This window comes from Betta splendens, chromosome 13 (genome assembly GCF_900634795.4).
Source record: "Betta splendens chromosome 13, fBetSpl5.4, whole genome shotgun sequence".
NCBI classification, from domain to species: Eukaryota; Metazoa; Chordata; class Actinopteri; order Anabantiformes; family Osphronemidae; genus Betta; species Betta splendens.
In genome coordinates this window covers 12,896,662-12,913,918 of record NC_040893.2, presented here as the reverse complement: position 1 = coordinate 12,913,918, position 17,257 = coordinate 12,896,662, and the positions used below count along the sequence as shown (strand labels likewise).

The 17,257-nt window shown below is 45.1% G+C and overlaps 1 protein-coding gene across 3 annotated transcripts in view; it reads left to right on the top strand.

Annotated features, from left to right (window-relative positions):
* Positions 1–16,932, top strand: part of clmpb (CXADR like membrane protein b) — a 53,463-nt gene extending 36,531 nt beyond the window's left edge. For all 3 annotated transcript variants that reach the window (XM_029171072.3, XM_029171074.3, XM_029171070.3), the window contains 6 exons: positions 3,446–3,597; positions 6,730–6,934; positions 8,823–8,990; positions 10,222–10,344; positions 10,794–10,935; positions 12,127–16,932. In XM_029171072.3, coding sequence (XP_029026905.1) covers positions 3,446–3,597; positions 6,730–6,934; positions 8,823–8,990; positions 10,222–10,344; positions 10,794–10,935; positions 12,127–12,460 — 1,124 coding nt within the window. In that variant the 3' untranslated portion in view covers positions 12,461–16,932. The remainder of the gene's footprint in view (positions 1–3,445; positions 3,598–6,729; positions 6,935–8,822; positions 8,991–10,221; positions 10,345–10,793; positions 10,936–12,126) is intronic.
* Positions 16,933–17,257: the final 325 nt, after the last annotated feature.

Below are 17,257 nucleotides of genomic sequence, written 5' to 3'. Positions count from 1 at the left end.
CTTCTGTGCAGCTGCTAACCTGTGTCTAAAACCACCTTTGTGATATTTTAATCCTTCCTCCACACCACTGACTTACAGTAAGTGCTCAAAATAAGGCATTGCACCATCCCCCCAGCCCTTCCTCAACCCATTTTCCTCTGTCCTTTAACTCCTCTCCCCCTCTCTTTGCATCCCATGTGCTGTGTCTGGGTATCAGAGGTCCTAAGCTTTGGACGTGGCGAGGCCTGCGCTGACTGAGGGGATATGGAGCTTGACTTTGGGCAGTGTGAAAGATCCAGGCCTGCCTTGTTTGTCTGTCTGTCCGTCTCACTGGCCACACTATAATAAGATTGCAGGGCTCTGTGAGGCGGATTTACTGGAGCACAACTCCCCCTAGGGCCCTTTCATAGAAATTGGTTCCTCCATATTTCACCCTAGCTTCCCACTCTGTCTCTCTCTCTTTGTCATTGTGTCTGCCTTTCTCTCTCGCTCTTCCTAAACCTCTGGTGTTAGCGCCCACGTTCTTTTGTTAATTATGATATGCTTCTTTCGTGGCCACAAATGGAGGCAAGAAGCTGAGCCAAACGCAGCTGGGAAGAGCGGACACAATGGAAGAGTAAGAGGGACGGAGGATCTGTACCCAGCTGCCACATCACAAGCCCTCTCAGCCTTTATCTGTCCCCTGAGATGCGTGTTGGTTTATTTAGACGGCCTTTCCTGTGCCATTGTCTGGAACGAATGCCATGAAGATATGTAAATGAACCAGGATAGTCATCTCAGTATAAGCTTGTATGGTTCACACCTATTAGTAATAGGTCACCTTACTGCAAATTGAAAACCAAGCTCATAAACTCAAAGTTCAATGACACAGAGTTCAAACGTGCCTTGCCTGACGCGCTGATGAATTCCTTTAGTGGATGGTGGATGTTGACGCAAACGTGGGTCTTGCAGTCCAACGATCCCAGCTGTGCACACGTTGACTTGGACCAATCCGAGCGCGAGTGCAAACTCGACATCAAGGCGAGCTTAGTCTGGGAGCACGCTGTCATCCATTCCACAGCACAAAAACCCCGATGTAAAGCTATTAATAGGTGACAAAGGGGGGCGACTGTGTGCTAACTAACCCCACCATGGTTTGCCTGCCAAAGCTAATGTTTTGTCATAGATACAGGATATTTGACTTTTTCGTGAAAAGGCACAGTTTATACCAAAGCCTCACTGTGGAGCGGTGAATCACACGCAGTGCTAAAGTTGACCCTCAGTCAGTACTTGAAGGTCAAATTAAAGTCAGCTGGAGTCAAGGACTTTGTCTGAGAAAAGATTGCAGTACTCCCCTTTGTTCTCTCGCCCCTGCCCTGTCTGTCTTTCAGGTTTTCGCTTTCACTTATACAGAGCGTACAGTTAAAGCGGTGGATAGTTTAAGAGGAGACGGGAGGCGAGAAAGGCGGCAGGGAGCTCTTATCAGACTTGCAACACAGTGCCAGGTTCGGCCACGGGGTGCTGATGAGTGTGAGAGCAACGATTACAGAAGCTGTCCTGAGGAGCTGAGGGGAGGTGGTGGGCACAGGTGTCCCAGGGGATCGTTCTACCACCGCCAAGCATTAACTCACACGATTAGATCCAATCAACTCAACAGCCTGCCTTGCCGCTTGGATTTTCTTTACCCTGCAAAGCTCTCTGCCTATTTTCTGACATCCAAACTAATGACAGCAGGGAGCCCCCAAGATGAATGACCCTGCAAATTCTGCATTAAAAAGTCATAAACGGGGATACCTTCAGGGTCCAGGAGCTCCTCTGTGCGAAGGGGTGGCCCTTATTTTTCTGCTGACTAATGATTAGGAGCAAGCAGGTGGTCCAACAGAGCAGACAGACTTCAGCGATTTGTCCTCTCACCCCTGGGCTGCCAAAGAGACACGCAAACATTGTGCCAGCCCTGAAGTGCCCCCTGTGTCTGTCCAGCTGAGAAATGCCAATTGGAAACCTTAAACCTGATTGACAGCAGCTTGCCCGGGGCTTGGGTTTAAAGTAGGATTCTCCCAAGGTATAGATACAAAGTTTAAACAACAAACCAGAGCGCTGGAGGAATCCACCAGGCGATGTCACCAAAATGGGTGAAGCTCTTTTAGAAGTGCTTTTGTGTGAGACTGTTCTTTTCTTCTGTCTCCTGCATCAGCACTGACTCACTGGTTTCACCGCACGGGCCTGACATTTTCATTGGCCCTAAGTTCTGTTCTGGGACAGGGCGTTGGCTCCTGTGAGGGTGGACCAGTGAACAAGTGGACAGGCGCCCAGCGAGCGCTGATGCATTCACGACCACATTCTGCCTCTGGTGGAACATTTGACAGCACGCGAGTGTGTCTGTTGTGCATAAAGTCACTCTTGCAGCTACTGGTTCGCTCCATTTCCTACAAACTGAAGAAACAATTGGAACTACATATAGATGAAAAGCAGATACTTTATCAAGTGATACTGTATCAAATGAGCATCTGTTGGGCGATAACTTTATTTTAAGTTCACCTCACATCCCCTAGAGCTATTGACTTGTTTGGAAATTAGTTTAAAGACGGGCGCTTAAGTTAAATGCTGTGAAATCCCATTTCAGTGTGTGAGCTCAGCAGATGCAGAGCTCTGCGGAACTGTGCCGTTTTCCTACCAGGTGGAGGGGGTCAAATGTCTTAGCAGTGCATCGCCCTCTGTAGACGCACGCACACACACACACACACATATACAAACCAAATCCGCCAACCATCCACAGCTTCAGTTTCCAGTAACCCCCAGTGACGCCTCTGGCTAATTCCAGTCGAGCCCACTGGGCTGCCCAGCATCCTCTCATAAATCAGCCCTGCTGCTCTCCACAGAGACACGCGTCCTCACTGTCTGACCAGTGCCCAAAGTTCTTCACTTTATTTGTATATGTGTAATATATATATATTTATTCATGATTTCTGTGCTATCACAGACTGCAATGGTTGGATATATGCTTAGGTCTTTTTTATAAAATGATAGTATTTTGGTGTCTTAGCAAAAGATAAATTGTAAATGTACTGTCTGTGCAGAGTAGTTCCTTTTGTAATTTCTCTTCACCTTCCTTTTCCGGGTGACAAAAAAAGGGCTGTGTTCTCGACCGGCCTTGTCAGACGAGGGTACAAAGATCACAATAATGCCGCTCTCTTACCGACCTTCAATGCCAAACTTTGTTTCCTGTGAAAAAGAGTCCCCAGTCTGTCTCCCTTCAGCATCAATGTGTGACATATCTCAGCATCCATCAGGCGGTGATTGGGATTCTGGGTCATATCTCCCGCTGTGTCCTCCATCTCAGTTTCCTCCATCGGCATGGTTTTGCTTTCTATCCGACGCATCTGCCGCTTGTCTCGATTTTGACTCGAGCCAGTGTCCCCATCTGACGCCTCTCCACCTCTCCTTTTGCCCCCCTCCCCCTTCCCACGTCTCTCTTACTTTGCCTCAGCCCTATTCAGCCTGCTGACAGTGGCCGCCCAGACGGAGATGAAGAAGGTCGTCGGGGACAATGCCACCTTACCGTGCCACCATCAGTTCCCATCTTCCAGCTCCCTGGACATCGAGTGGCTACTGCAGAAGCCAAACTCCAAACAGAAAGTGGTGAGATGAGATTCCTTCTTGCTTTAAGGTTTACAGTACTTGCAACACAATCACTGTAAATACATAGACATCACTTTACTGCTGCTAGAACAAGACCTAATGCTAATTCGATTTGATGTCAAAGATGTTTTGCTTTCTTTAAGGTCTATTACAAAAGACAGGCTGAGCTCATCTTCAGGTACCAGCAGAACAAGAGCAAATTTTCATGAGTTTGTATCTTGGGGTTACCGATTTTACAACCCATTCTAGGGGCCTTGCGTAATGACTGTGGGAACCTTTGTAAAAACACACACAACTGTTTTCCTGCTCGATTTTTATGTTTTCATCCCCTCTGTTTTCCCTCAGTCTCTTTCACACTCACCTTTTATGTATCTATTGTCCACCTTTCGTCCATTTGGCTCATGCTGATTGATTTCCAGCAGAGACATTAATGTTGCACATTACCTCGACGACCAAAGTTACTGTGGCATTTCAAGTTTTAGTGTCGTCCACAAAAGGACAATCAAGCCGCACAATGTTCCCCGACTGATTTCGCAGTTGTAACCCTGCACATTTTACACTTACTTGACATTTTCAACAACGTAAAAAAAGCAGAAAGAACCTCTTTACTTGGACATGACAGTGTGATTTAAAGGTTTCTCATACAGTAGTAGGGTCTTTTTAATTGTTTATCTTGTGTCATGTAGCAACACCTGGATCTAGGTTCCGACAGCTTCTGAAGACGTTTCAATACGATTTGGGTTCTGAGTCATTGCCCTGCCTCACCCAAATTGAATTTAGTGTCTGATAACGAAGCACAAACTCTCACAAGCTTTCTGTCCAAAGAAGTGTAACATGGCAAGACAGAAACAAACAAAGAACACTAAGGAAAGGGTGGAGGAGAAACAGAGGGCTAGGAATGGCAGAAAGGGGAAAACAAGCGCCTCACGCTTTGATGATTCAGAGGGGGGCTGCCACATTGTAATGAATATTTAACAGGAAGATAACATTGAAGGCGCCATTAATTAAAATCAAATGTCTGAAAATTTGATAAGGAAAGAGACTGCGCCTGTAGCTGAATGAATAAATGATTCTTTTGTTCTGCTGGAAGGCCGTGGTGAGCGGGAAAGAGCATCTTGTCAACATTTAGCCTGTGTTAGCAGATGTGCATGTGCTGAGGAGATGGATAGATAAAACGATTCTCATTCATTCAGGACTGCCAAAGACATGGCCACCTCATGAATGCATAGTGCATTTTCTGAATTCACTGAATAAACAAACCGCCTCATTTTAATTACAAACTATGTTAACGTCCTCTGGTCATTTTACTAAGTTCCCCTGGAATTGCTCACAACTCGCTGGCACCTGCGCTGTCTCGCTGTTGCTCGCACAAGCGTGTGTTCAGAGTGCAACACCAGGAGCAAAAGTACACATGCGCGCGCGGTGCAGTTTATAGTCACGCTATATGAGCAATAAATGCCCAGATGAGGGCAGCAGGCGTGTGCCCACAGGCAGCTGCGCCTCGCGTAGGTGCCAGGGTCGCGTCTCTGTGCACCTGTAGCAGCAGCGTCGCCGTAATATGTGCCCGCTTGCGTCCGTCACCCGTTTTTACCCCTCGCGTTTGCTTGGAAACCTAGTTTTGTGCACTTATCTCTGCGTGTGCGCGAATAGCCCGTTGTCACCTGAGATCACAGCAGGTGCCCCCATTTCTTGGGCACTGATGGGCTGTGGCACCGGCATTTAGCAGTCCCCATCTGCAGGCGCTCACTTGCCCTGAGTAATAGGCCACTGTGACAGCTGTGTTTGTGTTTGCGGTTGGAGAGAAAGAGAGAAAAACAGAGGCTAAAGAAACAGACGCGCAAACAAGCGGAGGCGATGATGAGAACTTTGCATTGCAGCTTTAGAAATACTATATATCATTATCATTTTTCTTTGATGACCCCCTTAAGCCGTGAAGAGGAGGGGACATCAGACTGTATTGAATTTTTAGATAAAACACTGCTTTGAATGATTAATAAATAATGTTTAAAAATGTTTTCTTTTTATTAGTAGTTAATACAGAATCTATACACCTTTTTGTTAACCGATCCATTTATGTACACCTGCAAGTATGAATATACAAATATTGAATAAAATATGTACCGCGTACTTAGAAATGCTTTTTCTGTGATCTACACAATTTCTATTTACAGCAGATTTAATTTTCTTTAGTGATAACAATAATTTACTAAAAATCATTATTGTAAGAACACATGTAGCACAAACTGTATTGTAACCAAAAGTCAGATGAAGGAAGCACCACCATCAAAGGGTTTGGCAGTTTATGTCAAACCCGCCACAAAATTAGGTTATAAACATGTGGCAGTTAATTATAAAATAACAGTATCACATCAAAAGACAAAAGAATGGTGAGAAGTAATTAATAAAAAAATAACCTTGTTGGCAGAGACAAAAACGACAGTCGCACAATATTATTTATAGTCTGGCACTTAGTATAGGTTACTGTGCATTTTGAACTATCTTGGGCATGAAACGTTTGTTTCTAGGCTGGAGCACTAACATCACATCAGTGCCACTGTGGGTAGTTTAATCTTTTATCTCCAGCCCCAGAATAGATTTTTATTTGGTCAATTTGACAGCTCGGCTTGTAGAAAGAGCATAAGGAGATAACAGCGCTCACGGATAATCAGCTAAATGAACACTGGCAGGATACTGGCATTCTAGCAAATCCATTCATTTGTAAAATATTATTTCCCAAGTGTTAATTAAAAAGTGATTGTTAACAATGTTACCCATGAGTGACTGGCATTCTGTCTTTCTCGGTGAGAGACGATATGGATATGTGTGAGCCATGCATGCATAATAGCTGTGGACGTTTAAACATTGATGGCAGGCTACCAGTCAGATATATCAGGGGACACAGGAGCGGAGTTAACCAAATGCTGAGCCTGGGCTTCATTAATAAAATGTACTGACAACATTTGCAATTGAAATTATAAAGCAATACATATGAGGTCTGGGAGGAAACTCCTGTAAAAGCATGAGTGGGATACAGGATGTGTGATGATTTTAGTTTTTTTTTATGATGAACTCTGTCTGTCTCTTTGGACCTGCGTAAACAACATCATAATTCATCTCTAATTCTATTTCTAGATCATTACCTTCTTTGGGGGCCAGGTGTACACCAATGAGGCGACGGGCAGCGAGGCCAGCCGTCTGTCCTTCGCTGGGGAGTACCTGGGTGGAGACGCGTCCCTGCTCATCAGTGACCTGCTCCTGACCGACTCCGGGGAATACTACTGTAAAGTCAAGACTGGAGGAAAGTATCACTGGAGCCAGGTCAACCTCATTGTGCTGGGTGAGTGTTATCAGACATATTATAGTGCAGGGCGCACACATCTGGACACATGTGAGGTTATGGAGAGACCCCAGTCAGTTTGTATGAGGGTGATAGGGGCACACACACACACACACACACACACACACACACACACACACACACACACACACACACACACACACACACAGCTAATCACTGCATCATTAGCCTGCCACATTTCCTCCATCATGCTGACTGATCTAATGATTCAATTTGATTCCGACACCGTGATTTGATTTTGCTCGTGCTGTTTGGGTTCGTTCGGATTGGTTTCTTGATGAGGTGAGACCAGAAACATGCGACTGCATCTGGAACAGCACAGAACTGATTGATTAAGTTAGAGACTGAGTTTCGCGGACAAGCTAATACATCACTGTCCTCCGTGAGACGCACTGCATGAAAAACAACAGACCCCGCTCCGTGTTTCACTGCGTAATTACGTTCAGAAGTTGAAAATGACACAAATGTCAACTGCCAGTCCACAGTATCAACAGATCCGTCTGCGGATCACAAACAGCAGAAAACAAAAGGGAAGCGGCTGCAGCACGTAGACGAGTCCTGCGGGAGGAGCAAGATCATTCTCAATGTCAGAAAAGTGGGCGATTTATTAAAACATCATGGGAGATTAGTTCAACCCGTGGTTATTGGTTTTCTAATGGAACAGTCTGTTAATCCTCTCACTCTCACTTTGCTCTCGCGCGCATAAAGACATTTCCATGAGTTAGTGCCTGGATTTTTACAAATTGCCCTGAGCGTTGCAGTGACACTTTCGATTCTGAGAGAGACGAGCATTTGCATTTTCCTAAGATAATAGCTTGGCAGCGGAGCTGGTAGCTGGCTTGGCATGAGACGGTGTGAGCGTGTGTGCGCGCCAGGGTTTGTGTGGGTGTGCAGGAGCATGTGTTTATGTGTGAGGCCTGGCTGTCTGCACCGCTCTGCTCTTTAGCGTGTGCATCTTTCTTGCAGGTTACGCACTCCAACCGCTCCTGGTGCTTTTAGGTCTGACTGACCTTGACAGACCTGCGAGCTGCACAAGAGCATCAGCCCTCTCCGCTCAGGTCCCCTCTTCTCAGAACAGGAAATGGAAACGGCAGAAGGATGAGACAGAGAAATAAAGAGACGCCCAGCTTTCAGGCTTTATGTACTGACTACTACCATCACTCTAAATCTTAGATTTCTCTGGGCGTCAGCAAAAATGTTGCATAAGTAACTGTACACATTCGAGTGTTCTAATATGACAGCATAATAAAACTACAAACCGCTGTCACTAAACTTGCAGTATTACGAGGTTAGGAGTTCCTTTCAGAGCAGCTGTACAGTCGGCTATACTGTACTCTGCCTCCAGCTACTGGACCACGACCAGAACCTTTGACCTGTGGAGAACATATTAACACAAGCGTTCGCAGCCAGCTTTGGTGTCACATTGATTTCAGCCCTGTGGGAATGAATCAATATGTATGGGAGTTTGTTTGTTCCTCTTTTTTTGTCAACAAATCTGAGAAAGACTGTGATTATGAAAACCGTAACAATGCCAGCACATGCAAAAAACATACAAATAGCTTTTTAACATTATACAACTTAACAAAATGTATGTGGTACAATCAACTGATTTTGATCAAATCTAATAATTCTATGAAATATCAGCAATTACAGAACAAATCAATCAGTCAAGGTTTTAAATAATGTTTTTAATATTACATATTGTCATTATATATACAGCATTTTAATATATGTCAAATAATAACATATATGTATAAAATATATGTTATTATTTGACCTCTGACAATAGGAGAAAAAATGTTTAGTTTGCCTGTTTGTTGTACGTTTTGAAATTAAACTAGCGTGCTTGTGTCATGTGTTCGTGCAGTGAAGCCTTCAAAGCCCAGGTGCTGGATGGACGGCAAACTGCTGGAGGGCAGCGATGTCAAGCTGAGCTGTAAGTCCAGTGACGGCTCAGACCCCATCAGCTACAAGTGGGAGCGAGTACTGGACAAAGGCAAGAGTCTGGGCAAACTGCCAAACCTGGCACTGATAGGTAAGAGAAGTAATTGGCGCTGCAGTGACATGCTGATTCAACATCTAGCCCTCTGCGGAGAAATGTTATAAAGATTCATTTTCATATTAGTGATTTTTATGGGCTTCATTTATCCGAGAAGAGTTTTGCTGAGCCTCCCATGTTCACATCTTTACACTCACACACTTGCGAGCACTGACACCCCTACCCACAACCACCACTTTCTCCAGAGCTACAGGTACTTCGTAGGCTGATTTATAGCTCTAATGCTTTGCTCAAGGGCACTCGAATGTACTTAGCTAGACGGCTCATTCTGCATGTCTTTGTTATCTTTTGACTAAGACCATCCTGCAGATTTCATCACTAACCTCAGCGCCACATTCTGCAGGTTGCATCAAATCAAACAGAACATTCGGCGTGACTTCTTCTCACACTCTGTTGGGACGGGCTCCATAAACACAAGGACCCAAGCTAATACCGATGAAGTTGTCTGTGATTTTGAAATGTCAGCGAGGCTCAAGTGAATTGTACCTGAGCCACAAGGAGACGTTTCCTTGGATTGTGTGTAGAGCAGAAGTGTCCTGGCAGCTCCCACAGCAGTCTGTACCAAAACGAAACATTGGCCCGGCCGTCCCCTGGAGGCGCGCTTCATTCACACGTTGTGGATTTTGGCATTCCTCTTGGATCATAACCAAGCGTGTCTTCTTTTAAATAGCAGTAGAGGCAGTTTATAGCGGGAGAACTAATGGTGGATGTGTTGCCCCACCGTCGCCGCTCTAAACTAGCACAAACAGCCAAAAGCGTTTCCCTCCCGTATTCATCTGGCATTCACGACGGCACGTGCCCAGACAAAAGCGTTTAAATTAATGACCTCCACCAAACAACACCTGTTCGGTCTAATTAGTTTTCATTGGACGATAACACACAGCATCAGCAGCCATTATTTATGGGTCTGGTGAACAGTAATATTACATGATTGTCATTGGTGGGAATGACTCAATGCCCCAAAGAGCTGGAAGGACTTCTCTCACAATGACGGATGCTGCACTTTCAAGTCTCCTTTAGTACAATTGGCCTCAGTCCTGAAGTGATGTGTCTTTTTCTCTACCTCCCTTTCTCATTCCATGTCTGTCTGTGGCTTCAGTTTCCTCCCTTAGTCTGTAAATGTAATTAGAGGATAGTCAACATTCAGGAATGCACGACAAACTTCAAGAAAAATGCTTCATTGGCAATAAATGTTTTCATTCCCCAGATCTCAAGAACCCAGAGATTGTGACCCTGAGGAACCTCACCATGGACAGCACAGGTGTGTACAGGTGCACAGCCAGCAACGACGTGGGAGAGGAAAACTGCACCATTGAGGTCACAATGCAGCGTAAGTTCCTGGGAAACGGGGGCGGTTCGGGGCGAGGGTGGGTCAGACTGGAGCTGGAAATGCATTTCCCCCCCCCCCCCCCCCCCCCCCCCCCCCCCCCACAGCTTCCCATCCTGACCATTTTCCCAGAGTGTTGCAGCGCTGGGGACTGAAATAAACGCAAACTTGTGGCTGCTTGTCACCCTCTCTGCTCCAACGCCTATGTTTCACTGTCAATCCAGACCATTTCCTCAGAGGTGCAGGGCAACTGGGGTCATGTCAGGAATATGGCACATTTAAGAGCTCAGCGGAAAAGTTTGACGCCTGTGTTACATTGAATGTAGACATGAAGAAGGTGGATGCATTTCCAGTAACTGACCGTCAGACCATGAACCTGGAAGAACGGAAACAGATAAAATGTGGGCGTTAGCAGCTCTGTCTCTACCTCACTTTCTTCTTTGTCTTCGCAGATGTGCGGGATGTAGGAATGGTGGCAGGCGCAGTGGTGGGAATATCCCTTGGTGTCCTCATTGTCATATTAATAATCTGGCTTGTCTTCCGGAAGAAGGAGAAAAAGAAGTACGAGGAGGAGGAGACTCCAAATGAGATCAGGTGTGTTCATTCGCATTTTACAAGCGCCACATTAAAAGCTGGGCGGAAATAGTAGATTATGGATTTATATTAGATCACAGGAAGCATTACATTATATTACCACAAATGAAATGCTGCCTGTGGAGTGTCTGACCCACCTTGGCAGCTCAGACGCTCAGTGACGTAGCAACAAACGCTAAGCGCTACACATCTTTAATGGTGCCGGGTGATGTCTAGCCTGCGTGTGTCGCTGAACCCCGTGGACCACTAATGACACTTGTAAAAACAACAGCATCTTTTTTTGTGACCCACTGCAGTTGGTGTAGGTGCACATCTACTGATGTCGCCATGAATAATGCAGCCAGGGTGAGGGACAGCTCGGAGTGAATAATGTAGACGTGATGAAGTGTTTCCTGTTTTCGTACCGCGTTAGGAGCTGAGCTGTTGGAGCGGACCACGCCAGCTTTAGTGACGCACATCTCTCGGGTGTGTTTTCAGAACCAACCTCGCTGCTACTTAAAAATTTTATTTTTTCTTCCAAGAGTTATAAAACCTGCTGCGGTGCGTCTGAGACAGTTTCGAGTAGCCAGCAATGCAGAGAGAACAGGTTTCTATTTCTGACTTCCTATAGGGAATCATAAGCCTTACTGTACAATACATCAATGGGATAATATTACCTGCTGACTTAGCCTTGCAACCCACACACCCTGGTGACTTGGTGACAGTGATTTATCATAACTGCAACAATCTGCAATTTTAATACCATGCGAGTAACAACCACTTCAGAAATTACCTTAGTTTTGGTGATTAATGGAACCCTGACTGAATTCTTTGTATTTGTTTTTGCCATGCAGTTTATATTTTTCTTTTGTAGAATGTTTAACTCTGAAACACAATGTGAAAGTTCTCCCATTGTTGTCGTTTTTCCTTCAACAACCGTATCTTGAAAACTAGTCATTTTAGAGGAGTTCATTATTTCATGCAAATGCGTTTCACACACTCAAGGGCTTGGGGGCTGTCTCATGAATTACACAAGGTCCCCACATACTAGTATTCCCACGTGAAAAAGAAAAGCACTGTGTTGTGCTATTTTGCAACTCACTGTGTGTTTAACTGTGTGAGTGTGTTTCTCTTCTCTATTTTTAGGCACAGTTGAAATAAAAATAGATGGACCCTGATTAGTATTGACTTTGTGTATGTTTCTAACCACAGGGAGGATGCAGAAGCTCCCAAGGCCAAGCTAGTGAAGCCCAATTCCCTTTCCTCATCCCGCTCTGGCAGCTCGCGCTCCGGTGCCTCCTCCACTCAGTCCATGGTGCACAATAGTGCCCAGCGTGGGCACCGTCCCCGCCCGCCGGCTGTAGCAGCTCTCAAGGAAAATGGACAGCCTCCAGGTTTCCCACAGTCCCCTCCAGCCTACACTGCAGTGGTACCCAAGACCCCAGAACCCCCTGCCACTCCTAAATTCAACTCCAGGAACATGACAGGACCAACACCTCCCACCCTCATGGTGCCCGCCCAGACCAAAGCCTTTCAGACTGTGTAGGACTGAAGAGAACCCCTTCCTGCAGCCTTGTGAGACTAGCACCCCTGACCAAACCCTCTAGCCCCCACCTAAAGACTAAGACTTTTCCATAAGAAATGCAACTATAAAGGATGTAATTAAGAGAATCAATACTATTAGTCCTAAATAAAACATACTTTTAATGAATGCATACGTATAACGGGAAAATAAGACATGCTTGTCCCCTACTGAATTATATAAAGCAAGAGAAAAAACAACACAACGCTGTTTGTGTCTCTTGGCTAAGGGCGGAACTTATTTGTGAGTTCCGTCTTTTGGCTTCGGAAGACACAGGGAAGCATGTGCGGTGAGGTGGAAGGAGCCCCCTAGTAGAGGTTTTATTTATTTATCAAATCAAAGGGTTAGGCATGCAGCAGAGAAAAACAAGAAGGGGAAGCAGGGAAAGCTGTAGAATAAAAACCAAACTCTGAGCCAGGTACCAATGAAGTCATACAGCTGTTGAGCTTCAGCTGTCGTCAGATGCAAAATGGAATTAAAGCAGGGTGAAAAGGAGGACGACGGAGGCGAACGAGGCTACAACAGCTACTGCTTCGGTTTTAACTGGGAGCACGGAGGTTTGGGAACGACTCCCGTCACCCGGCGCCTCCGACCGGCTGCTTTCAGGCACCTGCTCCAGAACCGCCGAACCCCCCGCTCGCCTCCCGTGGGCCGGGCCGACTGTGCCCATCCGTGTGGACGGACACATTGCACGGCATGCGCGTCATCCGCTCGGATGCGCTCGCTCTTTACGTGCACTCATAAGGAAAGCCCACGAGAAACCGCCGCGGCCCGGAGACTGACTCAGCTGGCACATCAGCTTTACCAACAGTTTGTATGCTTTACCAATCATCAGGGGAAACTTCAGGTACAAGGATGTAGCATTGACAGCGGAGTCAAATCAATGGAGTTGGTCCCACTCCCTCTCCCACATCCTGTCTACATTTATAGACATCCTCTACCTTAATATCTTCCCTGAATAATTAAATAGTATATATTAGGCCTATAGTAAGTAAATACTTAAATATAGGGTTAAGCATCTAGTAGACCAGCTAGACTTGTTTTTCTTTGCTATTTTCTGTTCTCCTTCGTCTCTTCTCTGAACAGGTTGTGAAGGGTGACAGACAGCTGTGTGTCCATTCATCTTTTTTAAGAAGTGCCACCACTCCCTAGCATGGGTTGTTATTGTTGTTGTTGTTGTTGTTGTTTTTTTACTCTTTTGTTTCACTTCTGCATTTCTGACTGAAACCAAAACCTGTCACCATGAATGTGTGATGTACAAACGATGGTCGATCCTATTATTTACAGCCTCCGGGAAGACACCTAATCAGTTTTTGAGCTAAGGCACAAAGAACTGACTTTGACATTCAGTTTTACAATTACCGTGTCTGAATGAAGGGGGTGAGGAGTATGGTTCTAGAGACTTCACTTGTATAGGGTGTGCATGGCATCATTGTCAGTTCTCTCCCTGGATCCGTAACAATGGAGAGGCACTCGATTGCTGTCTCACTGATTCTCTGGGTCCTGCTTGGTTATTGGTCGAGCCGCGGTATCACCCAATCCCCCCTTTGTCGGATCCTCAGACGGAGCCAGTGCAGTTTGATTGAAAGTAGCTGAAAAAGGGCAAGTAGCCTGTCTAGTGTGCCTTTGCAATCCCTCATCCCTTTGATGATTTCTTTCTTTGTCCTTATCTTCGGCACACCAGGGGTTAAGTCTCTGTTCACATCCAGCTTTGAGGGTCAACAGCAGCAAATGCTGAGAAATACAACTTCACAAACTTGCCCTAGTAATAACAGGTGCAGCCCAGGGAGACCAAGCAGAGAACGTTACCCAGGGTGAGAAAGCAATCCGTTGCCACAGGACAATGTATTGTACATTCTGTAATCAGTCTTGTTTTATATTGTACATACAGATAGATATACGCACAGGATGTCATTTTATTTACCAGTTGAGGGTATGTGAGGGGAGGCCTTCCCCTTTACAAACGAGTCAAGCGGGAATCCCACACGTGAATGTGAACCACTCTCACTGTGCACATGTTGCCCTCCACATACAGAAGTAACAGAAGTCACCATTTAGGCTCTAGCCTTAAAATGAGCACGTCCACGTTCACATGAAAACTAGTTACGTAAATGGAAAGTGTAGAAAAATCTATATTCTTTGGTACGAAGGAAAATATTGGCACGATTACTGTCGTATGGATTGTATTGATCACCTGCAATTATTGGTTTGGCCTAATGAAAAAGGTTCTGTGACCTCACCAGGCAGATTTCCCCTTGACCAGCACATCGCAGACAAGTTCTCTTGATGAAACTTGATGACATTTGTAAACATTTTTAATAGCATATCATATGTCTTCTCTAAATGACTCCATGGATACTCTCAGGATTAATTCAGAAAACCAACATCTGCCTGTGGTTTGACTTCACGCGCGGGATTTCACTTGACTTGACTGTATGGGTAATCTAGAAAAATGCCTTTTCTATTCAATTAGAGACAGCAGATCATATTGACCAGGGAAGCTACTGTTTGTATATGTCTGTGTGCGCGAGCTTGCGTGCATGCATGCATGTTTTTGAATGTGTGTGAGCGTGTATGTGTGGGTGTGTGCATGTAAATTCAGTATAAGCCCTTGGGCCACACCCACACATTTCCATGTTAGCCATTCAGCGTGTGAGAAGGGTCCAGTCAGGCAAAGTAGCCTCTATCCAAATTGATATGACTGCAGACTGGCACCGTTTATATTCCTTTCGCCGACTGCACTGGGCTTCACAGGCAACAGTCGTGTTTGTGCTTGTGGGGGCGGCGACTTGAGACAAGGTACGTCCATTATTCATAACTATTGTCAGCTCTGGAGGCCACTTGTACGCGCTCGCCCTGCTCCTGCTGTCTCCTAACATAGAATGCACTTGGCCCTGGGTGTACTGCCGGCGTCTGAAGACAAACACACACACACGCGATACAAAGTAAAAGATGAACAGACACACATGCATTAGCAGGTACAGCTGGACACAAAAATACAGAATTTGCACGGCACTTGTTATTTCTGCTCCTTTAGAATCAACTTGATGGATCGAATGTCTAGCAGTATTACAGCTGACTGATGAAAACAGCATATTGTATGCAACACAGGAAGGGACACACACACAAACAATAAAAAAGCTGCTGTAATACACACAGCTGCATGCCAACACACATCCCCACGTTCAGACAGATATTGATATGCATCTTAACAATTTGGATAGCGTGCGCTTCGAGACTTTTTCATGGCAATCTGTAAGAGCAGGAGAGGTGTAACAGGATTGATATTGAGCCAGGCCTGTAGGCTCCCGTCATTGAAATTCCCTCCACCTCAGATGAAAGTAGCAGCGGAGGTGGAGGTGGGGATGCAAGTCTTCCAGCTGTTAAATTCCTCCAAGCTTTTTGATTTGCTTTCCAACAACTGCAGGTCTCAAGTGGCAGATTCCCCAATTTATGAGCCTGTGCATCGCATCTCTCCGCTCACGTGTGCAGCTTTGTGGCCTGACAAACCTGCACTCTTTCTCAACAAATGAATTTTAAGGCGCTTTTGTCAGTCAGTGGAGACTGGAGGAGGAGGAAACGTCGGCAAACCTCAAGAGTGTCAGCAGCACAGTCAGTGTGCTTCTTTAAAGCAGTATCCATCAGCACTATATATTGTCTTATTATAAACACTCAACGGTGCAGTTAACATAAAATCATTAATGGTTATCCTGTGTTATATGATAGGAGTATGAATCACATGTAGCCACAATGTTTTATGTTATATTAAGCAGTTTTATTTGTAATAAAAGCTGTAGAGCAGCATAAAACGGATGCTCAGACTTTGTGGTTGGGGCTTGTATGTGAGTATAAAGGAATGTGATGTATTGCTACTGCTTACAGAGGAGATGGATGGAGCAGGAGTCGACCTCAAGAAGCAAAGTAAAGGTACAGTACCTGCATGTCATAGGAGACGGACCAAAGGAACGGGAATGCTTTGCTTTGATGTAACATAACTGTATTCGGCTAAAAAGAGAAAAAAAGAAAATCTACAATTGTAAATATATTCACAAAGAATTACGACGCTTTATTTTAGTCTTTGGCTTCATTTTTCTTCCATGTACTTTGCACTTTTTTGTGTGCTATGCTCATCACCAACCTGTGTGGGATCTGTGGTTGGCTGTTTCTCTTGACTCCATTGTTTCAGTGTCAAAGGGAGACACGCTTCGCGTGGCATTACTAAAGGGAAATGTAAGACACTTCTGTTTTCTTTACTCTCATGTCTCTTCTGCCGTGGCTTCTCTTTGGTTTAGTAAAACAGTACAGAATTTTTTTTGTTTGTTTGGTTCGTTTGATGAAAACAATCCATGTAAATATCACAAGTAAAAAATGTATATTTTTACGACTTCTGAGTTATTACTCTTTTATTTGCAAATAAAATATTCAATGACAACCTAGTCGGACTTGTAGCATCATGATTTGAGTTTCAGGTTTAAATAGTGATTCTACATATACTGTACGCTTTTTATTCCATAAGACATTTATTGTTTTATATATTTACACAAGCTACTGTTGCCGACTGAATGAATAGTGTGTATCTTATTACAAAAATCAAGCTGCATTCGCTCCAAAAAGATCTGAAGCCTGTCATTGGAGAAGGATGTAGCAAAGGGCACTCGGCTCCTGCATCGTCTTCCTCCCCTACAGTCTCTGCTGATCTCCACCTTCACCATGTCACACTTGCCCCTGTGGCAACAAGGTCAGCGATATCCATCGACCCGT